We start from the raw sequence: 18,293 nt of genomic DNA, 5'->3' as shown, positions 1-18,293 counted from the left end.
AACTTTCGAGATGGGGTGAAAGTGAAACTAATCGGTGGTAACAGTGAACCCTGGGTCTTGGCCGACTATCCATTCCTAAATCACTTTTGATATTTCATTTTGAAATAGGACACATTTATCATTTTTAACAGAGGTGCTATGTACAACGGCTAAGCGTGGGGGAAAAGGGACACTCTCGCCCCCGCACTGCGGCTCACATCACCCGAGCACATTATCATTCTTTACACCATCAATCTTAAAACACTTTGCAGCTAAAACATTCTTTCGGTGAAGACGACAGCGATACCGGATGCGAAAACCCTGTGGAATCTTCAGAATGTGTTGAAATTAGAAAAATTGGGAATTAAAAATGAAATGAGGCAAAATGGGTGGGGTAGGGGAAGAAACATGCTTGACAGAAAAAATTGTCTCTTTATCAGCGTTTGTGTATTTATTTACCATCTATGTCACATGAGTTATCATTTTTTAGTGTCTTGATGCCAGGTGGGGTTAGAACGGCGGGATGACGCTCACTTCCTAAAGATGGAAAGATGATAAAACAGGTGAATGTTGCGAGTTTCAGGAAATACAGAAAGGTTATAGGTATTTTTTGATGATTTGATATTTAAAGAAGGCGTGGCATTTCACTTTTTTGAAAGGGATATTCGAGAAAACGGTAGAAGTTTTTTTGTTGTTTAAATGCGGAGTGATAAACGAGACACAAGTTCGTTCTACTTGATTAATGGGTTTTCTCATCGATACTGACAGAAGTGAACCATTTTGTGAGACGAAAGGTTGTCCTTTTTCTCTCAAAAAAAAAAGAGTAAAGAGAGAAGATAATGGGACGTGGACTTTGAAACAGAAAACCAATAAGTCAAACTTTTAAACATGGTCATACGGTACTGAACTACTATTCTCATCAATTTTAACTACTGGAACCTAATTTCAACTGATTGGGTGGATGCAAAAAATCAATCATGCTATCGTGAATAATATACATCTAGTTGTGCAAAATTAGAGAAGAAATCTGTCCGTTATTCTTCGGGATGTTTTTTGATCACATCCTTAGTACATGTACTAATAAAAAGTCCAACCTTTTTCCGGTCAGTACATTCAAAAAGGACTTGATGATACGCCATGAAACTGACCAAAAGATACTAGGTCATTTGGTGAGACATATTAGATGGCCTTCAATGTCTCGGGCGCCGGTTTTGGATATTCCGAGACTTGTCAATTGAGAAGAGGACGGTTTCTTGTCACCGAAAGATGGTGAAAAGAAGATGAAAGTTGCGCAAAACAGATGAGTCACAGATTGGCATCGTTGTGACCACCACCACTCGAATAAGGCGGTTTTTTGATTTGATGCCTTTGGTTTTTCCGCAACAATAGTATTGAGTAGTAGACTGGAACTATCAAAAACACAAACTGAGAACATGATAAACTAAAAACTAACTAAGAATAGAAAGAGTAGAAACTTAAAACTAACTAAGAATAACACTTATCAAAATTGAAAATAACGATATGTATCACACAGTTCAAAATGTGTATAATGCCCCGCCAAAGACAAACAAAACTTACAAACTGTTCGGGCTCATTGACGCAGTTTAGCTCTTTTGAGACTTAGAGAAACGGAAAAATTGGGGGAAAAATCGGTCAAAGAACGTAAATTGAAAGTAATACAAACTTAGATGTTTGCAATAGATCTGTGTTTTAAACCCAATAAATATAATTAAAGTTTTATTGAGGTAATGAAAAATAGTCAGTTACTTTTTTCTTTATAAGAAAACCAAAAAATCCTTTTTGAATTTTTCCAAATATCTCAAACTTTGTATATATGAAGTAAATATCAATCAATTCTGATTTCGAATAATTAGAAAGTTTATAGGAACGCTTCTGACAACATGATCTTTCCAACTTCTACCTTCAAAATCTGCGCTGATATATGTTTTATTTCTAAGAAACAATTATTTTGCAGATGCATTTCATAAGGTGAATTCTGAAGTATGTAGTCATAACTACACATCACGTTTTTGAAAAAAATTGGAGTAAGTGAGGAAAAGAATAAATCAAAACATCTCATTAAGAAAAAATAAAACTAAAATACGAAGGATATTCAGATTTCAATGTTTTTCGGAAAAGTAGACTTTCAAAGAAAAAACGTGATAATGATGATAATGAGTGCTAAAAATAGAATTAGATAGAAATAGAGATGAACTGAGTAGCAATCAAGCATACACACAACTACACTCACAAATCACTCAACCTACATGCACATCCTCCCGCTCTCACACTCACGGGAGGAAACGACTAGTTGTTAAAGGCGCCCGCGAGTGTCTTTCCCTCCCTCCCCCATCTTCTCCTCACTTTTACCCATCTTTTCTCTCAATTCGTTTCCATCTTGTCTCGTCTAGGTTGACTAGTGATTGGAATCGATTGAAGACTATTTCTCGGGGGGTCTTCTTCATCTTCTTCTTTTTCTTCTTTTCTTTTTCTCCTACATCTCTTCTCCCGTCCCACTCACTTGTTTTGTGTTGTGAGTAATGTTAACGGTCTATGGGTTGTCATCACCTTAATGCTGTCCGCCGGCGAAAACAATGGATAACCTCAAATCTTCAGAGATGCGTTCGAGAGAGAAGAGAAATGATGAAAGAGTAGAACAGCGGCTGACAATGAACATCAGATGAGATTAAACGATTTTCAATATTTAAATTTAGATTCCTTCAGCTTGAATTCCAGTTGGGATAGCTAAGTTCATTATATCTTTGAAAGAACAATTTTTTCTTGAAATTTTGAATTAAAAAAAGACATATTACTACTAAACCTTATTTTTTGCTGCATTTTTCAAAAGACGGCAAACGAGAGGAGACTGAAAGATGAAAGATAAAGTGTCTATGTTATTTGTAGGTACTGTAATTTTTAAAATATGGTTCGGAAATAGAACGGCTCTCGGCAACAGCCAAACAAGTGTGTTTTTTGATCTATACAATCGTGATTTGAAGATACATTCTTCATTTCAGCTTTTTGCAGAAATCGGAAATTTGCTGAATATTGAAATTGCAAAGTATACTTATTATTATTACTATTATTATTAAAGATTTTAATTTGAAAAAAAAAATCTTTCAAGCCAGTGGATTTCAAATTCTACAAGTTTTGTGACTGAAAAAAAAGAACGCTAGTAGTAGTTAAATATAGCTGTCAAGTCTAGTCCAGACGTATGAAATAAGTGTGCAACAACTGAAGAGGAGGTCCACTGCTCCGTTAAGAAGACTTCTAACGTTAACTTTTATTCGTCTTCCGCTGCACAAAACGGTAATAAAACTAAACAACCAAATACATGGAGCAGACGAAACAACACTCGTAAGACAATGTCTGATAAGGTGAAATGAAAGCAAAGCTGTGTGATGCTCTCTCAAAGGAAAGCTCAAGAGTTGGGTAGAACGCCCTAAAAGTAATGTTTATCAAACTACAGTGCAGATTGTGCATATGATGTTTCCTGTTTGCTTATTTGGTTCGAAAGACACGCAAGGTCTATTAGTCGGTGGGCCGCTTAAGAAGTACTTGTGCACGTTCCAGTTGAGTTACTCTTGTTTTCATGTCTGAAATTTCAGTTTAGTCTCTGAATCTTGTCGTTTGTTGTCCCAATTAAATTATAACTATTTACTGTCTTTATTGAAACCTGTAATTTTTGATACATAATTAATAATTTTTGAAAAAATAAACACTTTTATTATGATGTCTTAATATGATCAGTGCTCATCTAATACATTTTATCATCAGGTGCATACAAACCAAAATCTTTTCTGAAATAAATATGTTCTTCCATTTCTAAAGTTTGATGGATTCTTATTTATTTGCGGCCCTCAACAACAAAGATTTGAAAAGAAAGCCTCACAAGCCTTACATATTCTGGTCGTGTGTATACGTCACTTTAAGTCGCAACCAGGAAGTGTAGTGTTTCTTTTATGTGAGTCAAAGAACTTAGATATTCAACTTTATAAATTCTCATGTCAACGGAATATCAGTGAACTACTCATTCAGCAAAAAACTGAAATCTTGGAAAATGTTGGTTTGCAGTGTTTCAGCAGTACTTTGAACATAACACCATAGGGTATTCTGACTCTTTGCTTCCATTTAGTAAAATTGGATTCTGAAGAGCCGACCCCTTTTCTTCAAGATCTCAATGAAAACTGGCCGAGCGTGTGCTCAAAGCCATCTGCTCCTCACTACGTCTGTCTCATTGTTGGTTTCTCCATTTCTTTCAAAGGGTCAGTTGTAAACAAGTCAGAATTACCCTCCTTATCCAGTAAGAACAATTAATTGTCTATTATTTTAGACTGATATGTATCGTTTGTGACTTGTGCTTGGCAAAAAGGTTCCATCTAATCTGCAATCCTTCGAAAACTAGAAACTACAAAAGTTATCATTTTTAATAACAGTACTTGTCGTCAAATCTGTTGTATTGGTACACAATATGTGCCTGGACTGCACAAGACATAAATGTGCTGGCTGCCGACCAGCAGTTGTCAGTTGTACACATCACCCGTTCATTTTTTGTATTTTTTTTTTGCTGCATTCATTCTCCCTAAGACCATTTTTCATAATAATCCCGTGTGATGGATATATTCCTATTTTGGATGTTTTTGAGAATACCCACACAAATAGTATAGTTTTGATGAGGTATTAATTAAAAATGGAAAACATCTCTAAAAATTTCATTTTTGTTTATAAGCCCATGAAGTTATATAGAAATTCCTTACTCTCTATTTTTATGTCCCCTCTTACTTTTTCTAACGACTTCATGCATTTACTATGATTTCATTTTTGTTAAGCCCGCGTAGGTATCTCCTGGAGCTCTTTCAAAACCAATTTCCGTTTTATTGCTAAATCCTTTTTATGCCGTATTTTTATACCCGCCCACAAAATTCATATTTAGTCCATGGTCATAGCATATTCTTTTTTTCCTTTCGCAAAAAAGAGATTTTTAGATACAAAACAACTGCGAAAAGTAGCTCCCATTTATATTTGTTTTTGTCCAATTCTCATCTCATCCAACTACCATCCACATAACATCATTGCAATTCTAAACTCTTCTCTCATTCTGCTTCTCCAAACTTTGAATGAACTTTGCGTGATTCTTGAAAATTTATGCAAGAGGTTCCCTCTTTTCGAGACGCACTCTCTCATCATCTCTCCCACACAAGCCTTCCGTTATTTTGATGTTCTCCTCTTGCCATCTTCACTTTTTGTCTCTTTTGGCGTGTCATCCATTTTCGGGCTCCTCAACCCCTACTGAAGAAAAGAAGGAGCCGCTGCTCAACATTCCGCCATAATGCACAGACAACAAGAAAAGGAAAGAAGAAGAACATGTAGTAGTTGTGGTAAAAAAGAGGGGCACAAATTATTGATTTCCATTGGTGCCCTCCCGGGGGGTCATGTGACCGCACCCGTTGATTTTGTATTCTCACCCGACCGAGAAAAACTGTCCTTCTGTTTACATATTGTTTGTAGGTGAATGAAATGTGTGTTTGCAGTCGATTCCCAAAAAAGAGTGACGTTGGCTTTCAGGCAGAGGTAGTTTCGTAATCGGCAACTTTCTTTTGGTTGTATGGACAAGATTAATCAGCTGCCTTTGCCGTGCCCGGTACCCCTGATATATGTACATTTTTAATCAAAACAACACCTTGATTAAATTTTTTCCTTGTTTTTTATGGGTTACTTGCGCTATATAAAAACTTAAACGAACGAGTTTGTTTCAGTAATTTTTCTCTCAAACTGACTGACGTATCTTATCAATCACAATTGAAAGAAACAATGCAAAAAACAATCTACCTGTCCATCTCTCATTACTTCTCAGCCCATCGTCTTTTCTTTCATTCACTTCTTTTTTGTCTTCTTTAAATTACGTTTACTTCTACCGATCTCCATTTAAACCACTCGATTTGCAGCAAACTTCCTCTCAGTTTCACTCATCCGACAACAACAAAATGGCCGATGCTTATCAACAACCAGGTAAATTTCATGACTTTCATAGAATATTTTTTATTGGAAAAACTGTGTGAATGGTTAAACTGGCGCTGTGTTCCAACAGGCTTTTACGGGAACCGTTTTTTTTCCTTTTTCGTTATCTTGATTTAGTTTTGTCAGTTGTAGTTTCCCATTCAATTCCCTCCCCTCCTCATCCATCAATTCTTTCTGGCTCAAGGAGTAGCAGTCACATTTAATTCTTGCGAACCTAGTCAAGAAACTATTGAGAGATGAACTAATAAGATTTGACTAGTGGGCAGTTGAGGCAAGTAGACTAGACACAATGTGTAATGAAGAGAGGAGGGAATGAAATAGAGGAACAGTGGTGGTGGGGAGGTGCAGATATCGATCGGTCGTTTATTTGAGCGACGACCATACACGTATCGCTGTGTGAGTGTTGGTGAGCGTCCTCTTCTCTCGCTCTTTCTCCCCCTTCTTCGCCCTCATACAGTTTTGTAATAATCATCAACAAAAATTTCATCGGTTGTCGACATCTTCTTCTTCTTTTCCGTTTTCATCTGTTTTCCAGTAGGACAATCACATTTGAGTTTCGCAATGTTCTGTCATTTTTCCCGAAAGGTTATCCCACTTCTGTCGGTGTTTGATTAGCGGAATGACTCTGACTCATTCTTTCGTTATATTCATTTTCCTCGTAGTCGTATCGTTTTACGTTCGTTTCTTCAACGTGCCAAATAGCAACTAGTCAATTTAACTGAAGATATTTAGACAAAATGCCAAAGGGAAACAAGAAAACTAATGAGAAAAAAGAGGATCTTGAAAAGTTCGCGAAAGAGTTGCAAGGGAGTGATTCGGACGAGGACGCTGTTGTAATTGAACAACCAACCGTTGAGCCTAACCCACCACATAATGATAACTCTAGCAAGAGTAAGAAACTAACATTGTTCCTTTTTTATGTTTCATAAAACAACTAATTTCAGAAGTCGAGCTTTCTGCAGCCGAGAAGGATTTGCTCCGCACTGAACTTGATAAGGTATGAAGGGAATTTTTATATTCAGAAATCAAAAAAATATAATACGAATTTTTAGACCGAAGAAGAAATCTCCACATTGAAGCAAGTGTTGGCTGCCAGACAGAAGCATTCTGCTGAACTCAAGCGCAAGCTCGGACTAACTCCATTCTCGGAACTCTCCCAAGACCTCAACCGTAGCTTGAAGACTGTCACTGAAACTGAAGCGTAAGTAATTTTGCAAGTGAACTGTCAAAAGTGAAGAATTTTCCCGAGAATCATGTGACACCATTTCGCCTGTGAACGTCTATTCGGCAAATGGCAAAACGTTTTAGACGTCTATGATCGCAAACATGATTCGTTTTTTTTAGATTCCAAAAGACTGCGGAGGTTGCATCCGCCACATCGGACACCGTTAAGGAGAAATGGAATGACATGAGAAACTCGTCCCTCTTCAAGTCATTTGAATCAAAACTCGGAACTGCTTACAACTCGGTAAATCCAAATTAATAGTTTTTATGAAACTCGATTCTTGTTATACAGGCTAAAATGGCTGCTTCCACGTCGATCGACCACTTGGCCGGAGCTGCTCGTACCCCAACTCAGACCGGGACACCAGTTGGCGAGGAAGCCAAGCCAATTTCCTAAATTTCATGCTCCACATTCATTTGTCCAAAATCATTGTCATTATTAACTGGGATTCCATTCTAATCGTTTCATTCTTTCTTCTTCTGAAATTTTTTTCTGTTTCTAAATATCGCCACTTTGTGAATGATCGCGGCTTCTGCTGATAGTATTCAACCGTCTCTAATTGTTCTTTTTCTACATCCGCATGGCACATGTATTCATACCTATTTATTGTACCTTCTCCTCTTCAAAGCATACTGTTCTTGGTTCTTGATCGAAATTTTGATTTGAATAAACTGGATGTTTAAAGCTATAAATTATTGTTGATTATCTGATATCAGAAAATGTCTCATAGAAACTAAAATTTTAAAAGTCGACTAGTAATGGAACTACTACCTGCGTAGCAATGAGGAAAGCATCTGAGCGTATTTCCTAATCGAATATCCGCTCAACAGAGAGACTTCTCGATGTGAACAAGCATACGTGTGACACAGAATCAAGTGTTGGTCTGCGAGATGCTGAATGTGAGTCAGAAACTTTTGATTTTTGTTTAATACCAAAAAAAGACCTGAATATATTTGGACATAGCATTCTGAGATTTTAATTAATTTTTTTGAAACGAATGTGATACAAAAAAAAGCAAAAAACGTTGATATAATTGAAAAGCAATTTGTGTTTTTGTTTTCTAGAATAAAATTATTTCTCGTTTGCATGTATTGTAGTCTAACATAATATTCGAATACCTATGTCTTCAGACAACAAGATCCTGAGAAAATCAGAAGCCAGAATCACCTAATCTTGTGTTATTTTTTTTAACAATCGTAACGCTATTGTGTTCAATCCCCATTTCCTTTTTCTCTTACCTGCTATCTAATCCGCTTGGCTGAAATGGAAAACGGGAGCGCATCTCATCTGAATACAAGATTAATAAAGAAGTTACACAAAACATGTCCCGCTTTTCTTCACACACTCTTTTTTTATTTTCCGCGTTTCTTTTCTTGGTTACCGCGGCAACATGTCGCAAGATATCTTTTACACCACTCATTCAAACAACACATTTTCTTCACCGGCATCTTATTTTCTTTGCCCCACATTCCCTCCCACCAACAAATTATAAATTTGTGTGATGGCGGGTGGCGGGGCCGTTAGATTGCGGACTCCATAAAAGAGACTCAGTTACGTCGTCATCAACTTCCAGAATATATGCATGAGACAACTCTGTAGTACATAGGCGAGTACATTGATAGCAATGAAAAATATAAGAGATAGCAGAAGGCGAAGATGACACATATACCTTAATCCTCTCTTTTCTAAGCCATTTATTTGTATCTTTTTCATCTATATTCACGTGCATCGAGAAATTTGAAAAGAGCTCAGGAGACGGAGAATTTCTTGTGATTAGCAAAATCTCCGTCAAGAAAATATATGATTTCCATCTCATTCCCTTTTTCAACTTTATATATCTGAATTTCAGTGTTTCACAACAGTCAAGACTGTTTCATGAGTTATCACAGTGCCTCCGTTTATTCCAAACGTTGACGGAGACGCACCCATGAATGGGCCTTCCGAAGCGAGGATTTATCTTCAGGATCATCGGATCCCGCAACTGTTTGAAGTGAGTTTAATTATGCTGTTAAGTGTTCAAAATAATTATTTTCCAGGGTTTGATGACTGGTTTAATATACAGTCGACCCGATGATCCTCTGCAATTTTTGGAAGAATCCATTGTCAAAATTCGTGCCACACCCGGTATCAAACTCACATGGGATATGTTCATTCCACCAGATGCAGGTAAGCGGAAATTGGAATTTTTAGGGAAAAGTTGTTACTTGTGTATAGCCAAATATTTTTATATAACTATTATGTTTCATTGGAAATCGATGTGTTTTTCAATTTGTATCAACCCCATAAGGAAATATACAAAAATTTAAAACGTTAATACAAATATGATATGTCTTCTGCTCCAATATTGTTAGTTGAATGAATGTACATAACTAGCAGCATTCACTGAAAATGAAACATTTGGTTAAAAACTATTCTTTCTCGTGTGTTTTTATAGTAATTATAACATCTGTTAATGAACATTCATTTTTACTGAAATGATTTTTTATATTCTATGCCAAAGCAGTTTTTATTTTCTGTAAGATTAATTTGTTTGATCAATCTTCTGAACAAATTTTCGTCAAAGAACACGTGAGAAAAAAAAACAAGTTGTGAAAAAAATGAAAGGCAAAAAAAAGGCATGTTTATATGTTCATAGTGGTTTCGCCCACCACCAGACAAAACGTGCTCTGGTCCATAAAAAGCGCTTTGGCCCTCTTACGTACGCAATTATCCCTTTTCTCCTCGCAGTCGTCGCAGGTTATTCCATACTCGCTAGGTACACCTTTGTCCTCGCAACGCAAATTCTTTAGTTTATTCTTTGTTTTTTTCCAGCTCGAAACTATCCACCTCGATCAACACAACCACGACGGCGAGAACCCTCTCAACCTGCTGTGATACCTCGATCTCACTCAGTTCAATCAGATCATCCGAACAGAACTGGTCCTCCAACAGCTCCAACAGGAAGACCAGAAGAGTGAGTTATGAATCATTCAGAGTTAGGTTTATCAGAAAATGATGAGTTTTCTTAACTGTGTTTTCAAGCGTGATGAAGCTACTGACAAATGTAAGAAATTTTTACTTTTTCATTTTGATGCTCAGTTTTCAAAACTTTTAAACGTGTTTTAGCCAAGTTGATATTGCAGACCAGCTGCTGAAGAGTTTGCTGTTATATCTCGCGAACCATCAAGAGCCGAAACTGTTGAACATCGAACGCCAGAGCCAAGACCGCCAACAGAAACGATTAAAGAAGAAGAAATGGTTAGTTCTTAATGTAAAATTAAAGCTAAGGTCCGTAAGCTTCTGAGAAACTTTTTGTTTTATATTTTTAACTCTGTCAAAATTTTCAGGTGGTTCATCGTGTTCCTTCAGTGACTCGAGCTGCTGAAGTTGCCAAAATACCAGACGTTCCTATTATTTTATTCATGGGTATTTATTCAAATTCATCTTTTTCTTACTATACAAAACTCAATTTCAGGGGGACCTGGAGGCGGAAAAACACGACATGCTGCTCGAGTGGCAGATTCTCTTGTTGATAACGGATTGGTACACATTTGTATGCCGGATATTATTCGAACGGCACTTGGAAAGTATAAAGACAAGTATCCGGAGTGGAAGGATGCAAATGAACATTACATGAGAGGTGCGGATAGATAAAGTGGGGAAAGCTGTTTGATGTTTGGTTTTCAGGAGAGTTAATACCAAATCAATTGGCATTGACGTTATTAAAAGCAGAAATGGGAAGACATCCGGATGCTCTAGGATACTTTTTGGAAGGATATCCAAGGGAAGCAAGACAAGTTGAAGATTTTGAGAGACAGGTATACCCTTTCAGTACTTTTGTAAACTGGACTTTCCTCAATTCATTTTATAGAAGATTATGTTTAAGATTATTATTGTATCTTCTGCTTTTTGTTCTAATTTCTTATTCACAGGTAAAATCTGTAAACATGGCTCTCATACTGGACTATGACGAAAGAACCCTTCGTGAACATATGGAGAGAAGAGGCCTTGGTATGGAAATAATTGATCAGAAGATAAAGGAATTCAAGCAGAAAACGCTGCCATCCGCAAAGTACTTTGACGATCAGAAGTTACTTCATCTGGTACGTTTTGTGTTTTTCTGCCTGGTTTTTGCATTCAAATCTCTATTTTTCAGATACCAGGTGAAAAAGACGACAACGTGATTTACGAGAAAATGAAAACTCTCGTTGTCAAAGCTCTTGAAACTGGTGTGCCAGTACTTGCAGCACTTCCACCACTTGCTGAGAGACATCATATTGCAACTCCACCGGTAGGTCTTTTAAATAGATTTCGGGCTTTGAGGTACTCATTTATAGGCGCCTGAACCAGCGATACCATCCCCAGTAATGGCTGAATCTGAACTTTCTAGCAGTGAAGTTAACACGAGTATTGCAAATCATGAAGATATTAATCACGTAAGTTCTACAGATCTGAAAAAATAGAAGATACTTTTATTTTTTTTAGGTTTCTTAATTTTTTGTGTTTTTAGTGTTATATATTTTAAAGTTTTTTTGTTTTTTCTCTCAATCACTTTCTAACTTCCAGGATATATCGACGTCAGCGATTCGAGAACCACGGTCTGTTGCACAAACGCCTCTTCATTCTTCCGGATCGGGAGCCGCGGCAGGAGACGGAGAGCATGGACCAGAGACACCCGCTGTTCAGACGCCCGATGAGAGTGAGAGCCCAACTTCCGGAACCGCCACTCAACCTATTTTTGCAGGTAGAGCCACTTCAACAGCAAGATCGAGAGAATCGGCTGGGAAAGAGAAAACATCTACTCCTGGTAAGCATGGGGCTGAGTGAGCAGAAAAGTTTTGGAATTAATGATTTAAAGTTTAAAAAAATCAGAAGTTAATGAATCCGAATTTAGACAGACGCCCTACTCCTACTATTGTAGTACCCATGTTGAATCTCCCACGAGAAAACGGTATAAACCGAGTGAAAATAGAATCCTCAATTTGCATGAGTGTGATAAACGAATGGATTGCATGTGTGTATACCACTACCGGGTTTTTCAGATAGAGCACATACTGGAGACTCTGCAACCAATCACGCCTCTAATGGAACGCTAGAACGTAACTCTCCTGCCGAGCTCGGAGAACCAGTGGGACTTCCAAATAATGCACCAGTAATTTTGGTACTAGGTATGATTCATTAAATGAAATACAGCATGGCAAAACGTTGTTTCAGGTGCTCCGGGATCTCAGAAGAATGATATCAGTAGACGAATCGCTCAGAAATATGATGGTTTGAAAACATTATTTCGGTCTGGTGTGATCATTATCAGTTTCAGGTTTCACTATGCTCTCAATGGGTGATATTTTGAGGAAAAAGATAAACAACGAGAAAAACGACGAAATGTGGGAAAAAGTGGCAAAGAAAATGAACAGTGGAGATCCTATACCAACAGTACATTCACACTAATTGATTCATTCTCAACAGTCAATTTCAGAAAATGTGTCGGCAAGTACTTTATGATGAACTACATACCAGAGGCACATCAAATTGGGGCTATGTGATAGAAGGATACCCAAAGTCGCCAGATCAACTTGTAGATTTGGAACATTCGGTGAGAGAAAGGAATATGTTCAGATGTTTTATTATTTAGTTGGCAAAGCAAACTAGTATTGAGGCAAAATATTTCGACTTATTAAATTTGTTGTCTTTTGTTTAGCACTGTTTTCATTTATATCATTAGGGTTTCTCGAAAATTTCAAAAACCTATAACTTTGGTTCTTTATGCATACGTGATCACGACCCAAAAAAGAAAAATTATCATTCAACTGAAAATAACAGTTGGAGTCAATGAGCAAACACTGCTAAAGCTAACTCTTATGAAACTACATGTAATGAGATAAAGTCAGTGCTGTAATATCAGTCCTACTTAGAATTAGTGGACAGTTGTATAAAAACGGTCTAGACATTTGTTTTTCATTCGTATTATTAAAGTTACAACGAACGGATTTGGCTATACTTATCGACTGCACTGAGCAATTTTGCGTTGAAGTTATCAATAAAAGAAGTCAGGAAAACAAGAGATCAGGTTATCAATAACAACAGTTTTCATCAAAAAGTGTTTTGTTTCAGATGATGATCAAGAAGCAGTACGCGCCAGATTAGAATATTTCAAAAAGAACACACTTCCTATGCTCAAAACGTTAGATGACAAAGGCAAACTGCGAGTGGTGAGACATACGCATGTGACGGTATGCACTTCTCTGTCCTATCTGAAATTCCAAAAAAAAACGTTTGTATTTCTCTATGGCATGATGATAACTGTTGAAAAAGCAATTTTTTTTGACTGACTTTTTGCGCACAAGCACGTAACCCAGATGTTCACTAATTGTTGCATTCCTCCCGCTCCTCACTGGAAATTTAACACTCACTTTGATTTAATTGACATAAAATATTATATACAGGTTGATGGAGATGCCGATCCAGATACTGTGTTTAAGGAGGTTATCCAAGTGATTGATAAGACACTTTTCATCGAAGGTTAATTGTTTACCTGTTTACTGTTTTCTCACATGTCTATTTCAGATGATGGAGACGGAACAAGTCTTGGCGACTCGAAAAAAGGGACTCTCAACTCTTCTATGAACTCAAATCAATAAATCTTTTATACTTTGTTGATGATTTATCAATAGGGTAGTTAGTATATTTTTTTACATTCAAGGTCCTATCATTAACCTTTTTCCGCTTTTAAACTACTTGAATAAATCATTACTTTCAAAACTGATTGTGAAAACTGGAAAATAAAGTTTCGAGATGTGCATTTTGACGATTTAAAATACATTTTGGTTCAAAAAATGTTGCATCTGTGTTCAACTGCATTCAAAAAATTAATGTTGCATAATCAAAATATGAAACAGAAAAATTTTCAGCAAAAATAAACACTTTTTTAAAAAATGTTTTTTGTGAGATTTAGATATCTGATTCTTTCGAAAATCTATTTTTCCTGATCTTGATTTGAAAGTTGTTCTTGTTGGAGTGAGTTCACTTGTAATTGTGACATGAGCCAGCAACCACTCCCGATGACTGCAATCAGTTGTCACGACATGAGGAATGCTGATCCTGTCAAAACGGGTAATTAGCATTGAAATTAGTGGCCCAATAGAAGCAAGAAAGTCTTGAGAGACATTGGATCACCGTACTTGGTTAAAGTAGCTGTTGAGAAGAGATCGAAAAACAAGCTCTACAAGCTCGAAGTTTCCCAAGCGACCGACATTTACTGTATACAAAGTTCATCAAATCATCTAACAAGAGAATGTGTCTACACGAGAGAAATTTTCAATCTCTGTACCCCGATCGGATGGAGACTTACTGGGACCTCAGGATTTGCTCCTAGAGAATGATGAATTAGCAGACGAAACAATGCAACTGGAGAATACTAATGATCGGACTTCAATGTTAAATGTCTGATGGACGACTAGTTCCCTTTAAACGATCGGCATCATCGGCGATCCAACATGCCCCGATGTTCAAGAAAAGAGTTTTCGGAAACAATTGCTTTCACTCGGCACAAAAAAGGGCAATGGAATGAAGCCAGCGGAAGGTAGACTCAACGATTGCCGAAAGAAAAAGGTCAGTTGATTATTTTGACAACACTTCTGAAAACCATATTTTCTTTACAAAAGAGTTCGGAATGACAAAGAAATCGGAGATCCTCAACGTTTCGGAAAGCGGACTCAAGACACGTCTATCGAGTGCACATGAAGAAGTAGCCGAAGACTTGATTCCAATTCGTCCATAATTTACTTTGTCCCCTTGTCATCACTATTTCTTTGAATAACGGAAAATTATCGCATTTTTGTTTTTCTTCTCTCAATTGATCTGTCAAAGGTTGTCATAATCCTCCCAGCTGATATGTTTTCAATGTCATTTAAATACTTTACTTCTTTTCAACAAATGAGATGTCATAGGAAAATTTTTAAAAATGTTAAGGGGAAGAGTCAATAGAATACAGTTCAAAAAGAAGGAAAATCAGAAAATGCACACAAAAGTTGAGAGAAAATGTGAATCATTTACAAGTTGTGCAAAGAGAGGTAAACGTTTCAGACTTGGCTTGTTTAAACAGTAATTCTAATTTGATTATCCCACAAGAAGAAATCAAGAGATTTATTGTCAGCTCGCAAAAATCGTCCTTCTATGTATTTTCCGCTTTTTACCAACGTGAATGGCTGCATCGCATCTTCTACTTCTTCTTTGTTGAAATCAGCAGAAAGTGAAAACCACCTGAATTTTTGGTCGTTGAATGTGTGCTGGAATAATAAAAACTGAAGGTTTTTAGTCGTTTTTGAAGTTTACGTGAACTCACATTTCTCAGATCTTTGATTTCATCTATAGTGATAGCTTCAAAACTAGCGATTACAAAAGGGATATGTTTGAAATCAGCTACACGAGCACGGAGTTTAGCATGAGTATTCAAATATCGCAATCCAGACCATTGAGGAAGAACCACAATGTCTTTCATATCAAAGACTGGCATTAACTCTGGGTATTGGTTGAAAGTTAATTCTGTCAAAGTTCCTTCTTGGAGCTTTGTCAGAATAGAGAGGAGAAAATCTGGACTTTCCACAGTCAGCTCGACACGTTCCGCATTAAGTTTTGTCTTCATTTTTTGGAAAACCTCTTGAATTCTTTGATAGAAGTATTTTCTTTGGTCTTCTGTTGGCTCTTCTTTTGACAGTTCGTGTGTGATATAAACACTTTTAACTTTTAAATTCGGCTTGTTGATTGATCTCTGAAAAAGTTCCACTGCTTCGTCAATCCAAGGGTACTGTTCATCTGACTCCAATTTTCTTTTCTTTGGTTCCCTTTCTCCGTTGGCTCTCGCTCCTTTAAAACATCTTTTAACATCATCGAGAATCAAGTGTAGCCCAATCGTTTCATGAACGTTTACTTGTTCATCGAGAAACGGTTGAACAACTTTACATGTGCGACGAAGATGTTTTCTGAAAACTCGAAGTCGGTATTAAATTTAAAACTGCTCATAATGTACTCACTGATCTGTATAGTTAATGCCTGAGAGAATTTGTTTCATAGGTACTTCGGGGACGTTAAGAAGAGAACACGAGTATTTTTTTGTTTCCCTGAAAGATATCAATTAATACGTTTTCGTTTTCTTCAGGAAGTAAATAACCGCAGAAGCAGTTTGAAATTGCATAGAAATTGGGACTTCTTTTTAATAACATACTGTTCTGTAGAGTCGATTTCTGAACCAGTTTTCAACGTCGGTTGTTGTGACGTGCTGTGTGGAAGATTTGAGCCATTCTGCTGTGCTCTAAAACGTTTGAACGGTTTGACTTTTGAATTAATCTGAGTCTAAAATCATAAAATAGCAAAAGAAACCAAAATATGATCGAAATTTGAGAAACACTTGACTAGTACAGTTGCTTGCGGTTTTGACCGTTTACGCCTTCAGTCACAAGATCGGCGTTTCCTATTTTTTTAATTTAAAGTCAGTTTTATTTTTTAAGTCTTCCCTATTTTAGGAGTCTTATTTTTGAATTATGTTGTGTGGCTGCTGTCCAAAAAAAAATAACGGGAAAAAAGTTCAGATCAAAACTTACTCAGATTGATGTTCAATTGCATGGAATGCTTGCACTTCTTCCAGTGTTACAGTCGGAAACATTGACAGTATGATTCTGTGAGCCGATGAGAGCGTGTACTTCTCCAAACATATTGCTCGAAGAAGATTGTGCCAGGTAGGGGGAATTTCTTTTCCGAGTGCCATAGCAGAACAGAGTTCTGAAAATAAAAGTTTCAGTTGTCATTTGAGGGAATGATGAGAAAATAAAGCACGTTTGTAACATTGTTCATTTACTCACTTAACCATGAAACAAATTATTTTTGAATAATTTGTCTTTTTAAATTTGAATGTAATAAAAAATGCTTCAAATAAAGAAAATGTTTTTAGGATTTTCTACAAATACGTGGTCGCATGTGGTCTCAAAGCGAAATTATCTAGAGCGCATTTGCATAGCTTTCATGGAAACAAAACAACATCTGCGGGCACATGAGTGTAGCTGAATGTTGTTCGGTGGAGCACGGTTGCTTGTAACTTTTGACAACAGAAAAGCGGGCCCAAAGAGAGCAGGTGAAATTAAAAACAGAATAGATATGATTTTAGTAAAATCGAAAAAAAAAATTATGAACTTTAAAAACTTTGAGTTATCCAATCGTGTTCATCAAAATCAACAAAAATAATTATCAAAAATGTCACAGAAAAGTTTTTTTTTCAACCCAGAGAAATTTCTAACTTGGGACCAAATGTTTGAAGGGAATGTGACCGATGTCATCAATGAAAAAAGTATAGTGTATTAAATGGGCATATTGAACTTTGCCGCCTGCCAGAGATCTCACTAGAAGAATTTAAATTGAAATTTGAAAATCAGGTTGGTTTGAAAAAAACATAACCTGCACAATAGTGATTGTCAAAAGATACAGATGAATAATCTTTGATAGTAACTATTTTCAGTAACATAGCCTTCTCTCTCTGGAGATCTTTCTCGCCTTCTTGAATTATGCGCATAGCTTCAACAACTCTTGGCATCGGTACCTAAATTATTTATTCAAACTTCTGGTAAAACAAGAAAATTTGAACCTGTACTTGTTCTGGACCAAAGTGTGTAGATATATTGATGAAATATTTATCTGTTAGAACATTTTTTCGAATCAGGTCCAATAATGCTCTCTTCCGATTGTTCACACATTTTGACACTGAAACTCAAAAATTCCAAAGGGAAAATGAAACGTTTTTTTTAAACTTTCAAATCAAAACCAGGAAAATAATTAGATATCGAACTATTATGAATAAACAAGTTTTTTTCAGCTATTTGGCAAAAATAGTTTATCCTTATTCAAGTATTTATAAAATTTCTGTCCAGGTCGGTAATGCTATGGTGGCATGGAATGTGCTCATGTTTTGTAATTCTTAGTCCATTCGTTAAACAATTACAGTTAAAAATGTAGGTATTTTTCAAAAACGTTTTTTCCGAATGAAGCAATATTGAACTGCTCGCGAGGCCGGAGAAACTGTCTACGTAGACTGGTTAGATTAATGGGC

The 18,293-nt window shown here is 36.6% G+C and overlaps 3 protein-coding genes across 3 annotated transcripts; 2 read left to right on the top strand and 1 right to left on the bottom strand.

Moving 5' to 3' along the window:
- Positions 1-6,734: 6,734 nt before the first annotated feature.
- GCK72_023621 (uncharacterized protein) lies at positions 6,735-7,618 on the top strand (the record flags this gene model as incomplete). Its single annotated transcript, XM_053735476.1, has 5 exons — positions 6,735-6,888; positions 6,942-6,994; positions 7,050-7,198; positions 7,342-7,465; positions 7,514-7,618. 5 exons carry the CDS (start codon positions 6,735-6,737, stop codon positions 7,616-7,618), a joined length of 585 nt encoding a protein of 194 aa, XP_053579042.1.
- A 1,531-nt stretch (positions 7,619-9,149) lies between these two features.
- GCK72_023620 (uncharacterized protein) lies at positions 9,150-13,839 on the top strand (the record flags this gene model as incomplete). The annotated part of the gene is made up of 20 exons (XM_053735475.1): positions 9,150-9,212; positions 9,259-9,388; positions 10,034-10,175; positions 10,345-10,459; positions 10,549-10,627; positions 10,677-10,841; positions 10,889-11,019; positions 11,134-11,304; positions 11,358-11,492; positions 11,539-11,637; positions 11,768-11,900; positions 11,946-12,008; positions 12,244-12,369; positions 12,416-12,472; positions 12,519-12,634; positions 12,678-12,794; positions 13,175-13,268; positions 13,313-13,410; positions 13,645-13,720; positions 13,766-13,839. 20 exons carry the CDS (start codon positions 9,150-9,152, stop codon positions 13,837-13,839), a joined length of 2,184 nt encoding a protein of 727 aa, XP_053579041.1.
- A 1,455-nt stretch (positions 13,840-15,294) lies between these two features.
- On the bottom strand, positions 15,295-16,961 carry GCK72_023619 (uncharacterized protein; the record flags this gene model as incomplete). Its single annotated transcript, XM_003109591.2, has 5 exons — positions 15,295-15,486; positions 15,543-16,179; positions 16,231-16,317; positions 16,422-16,508; positions 16,798-16,961. 5 exons carry the CDS (start codon positions 16,959-16,961, stop codon positions 15,295-15,297), a joined length of 1,167 nt encoding a protein of 388 aa, XP_003109639.2.
- Positions 16,962-18,293: the final 1,332 nt, after the last annotated feature.

This window comes from Caenorhabditis remanei, chromosome X (assembly GCF_010183535.1).
Source record: "Caenorhabditis remanei strain PX506 chromosome X, whole genome shotgun sequence".
Lineage (NCBI taxonomy): Eukaryota > Metazoa > Nematoda > Chromadorea > Rhabditida > Rhabditidae > Caenorhabditis > Caenorhabditis remanei.
This window is presented reverse-complemented; position numbering and strand designations above follow the sequence as displayed.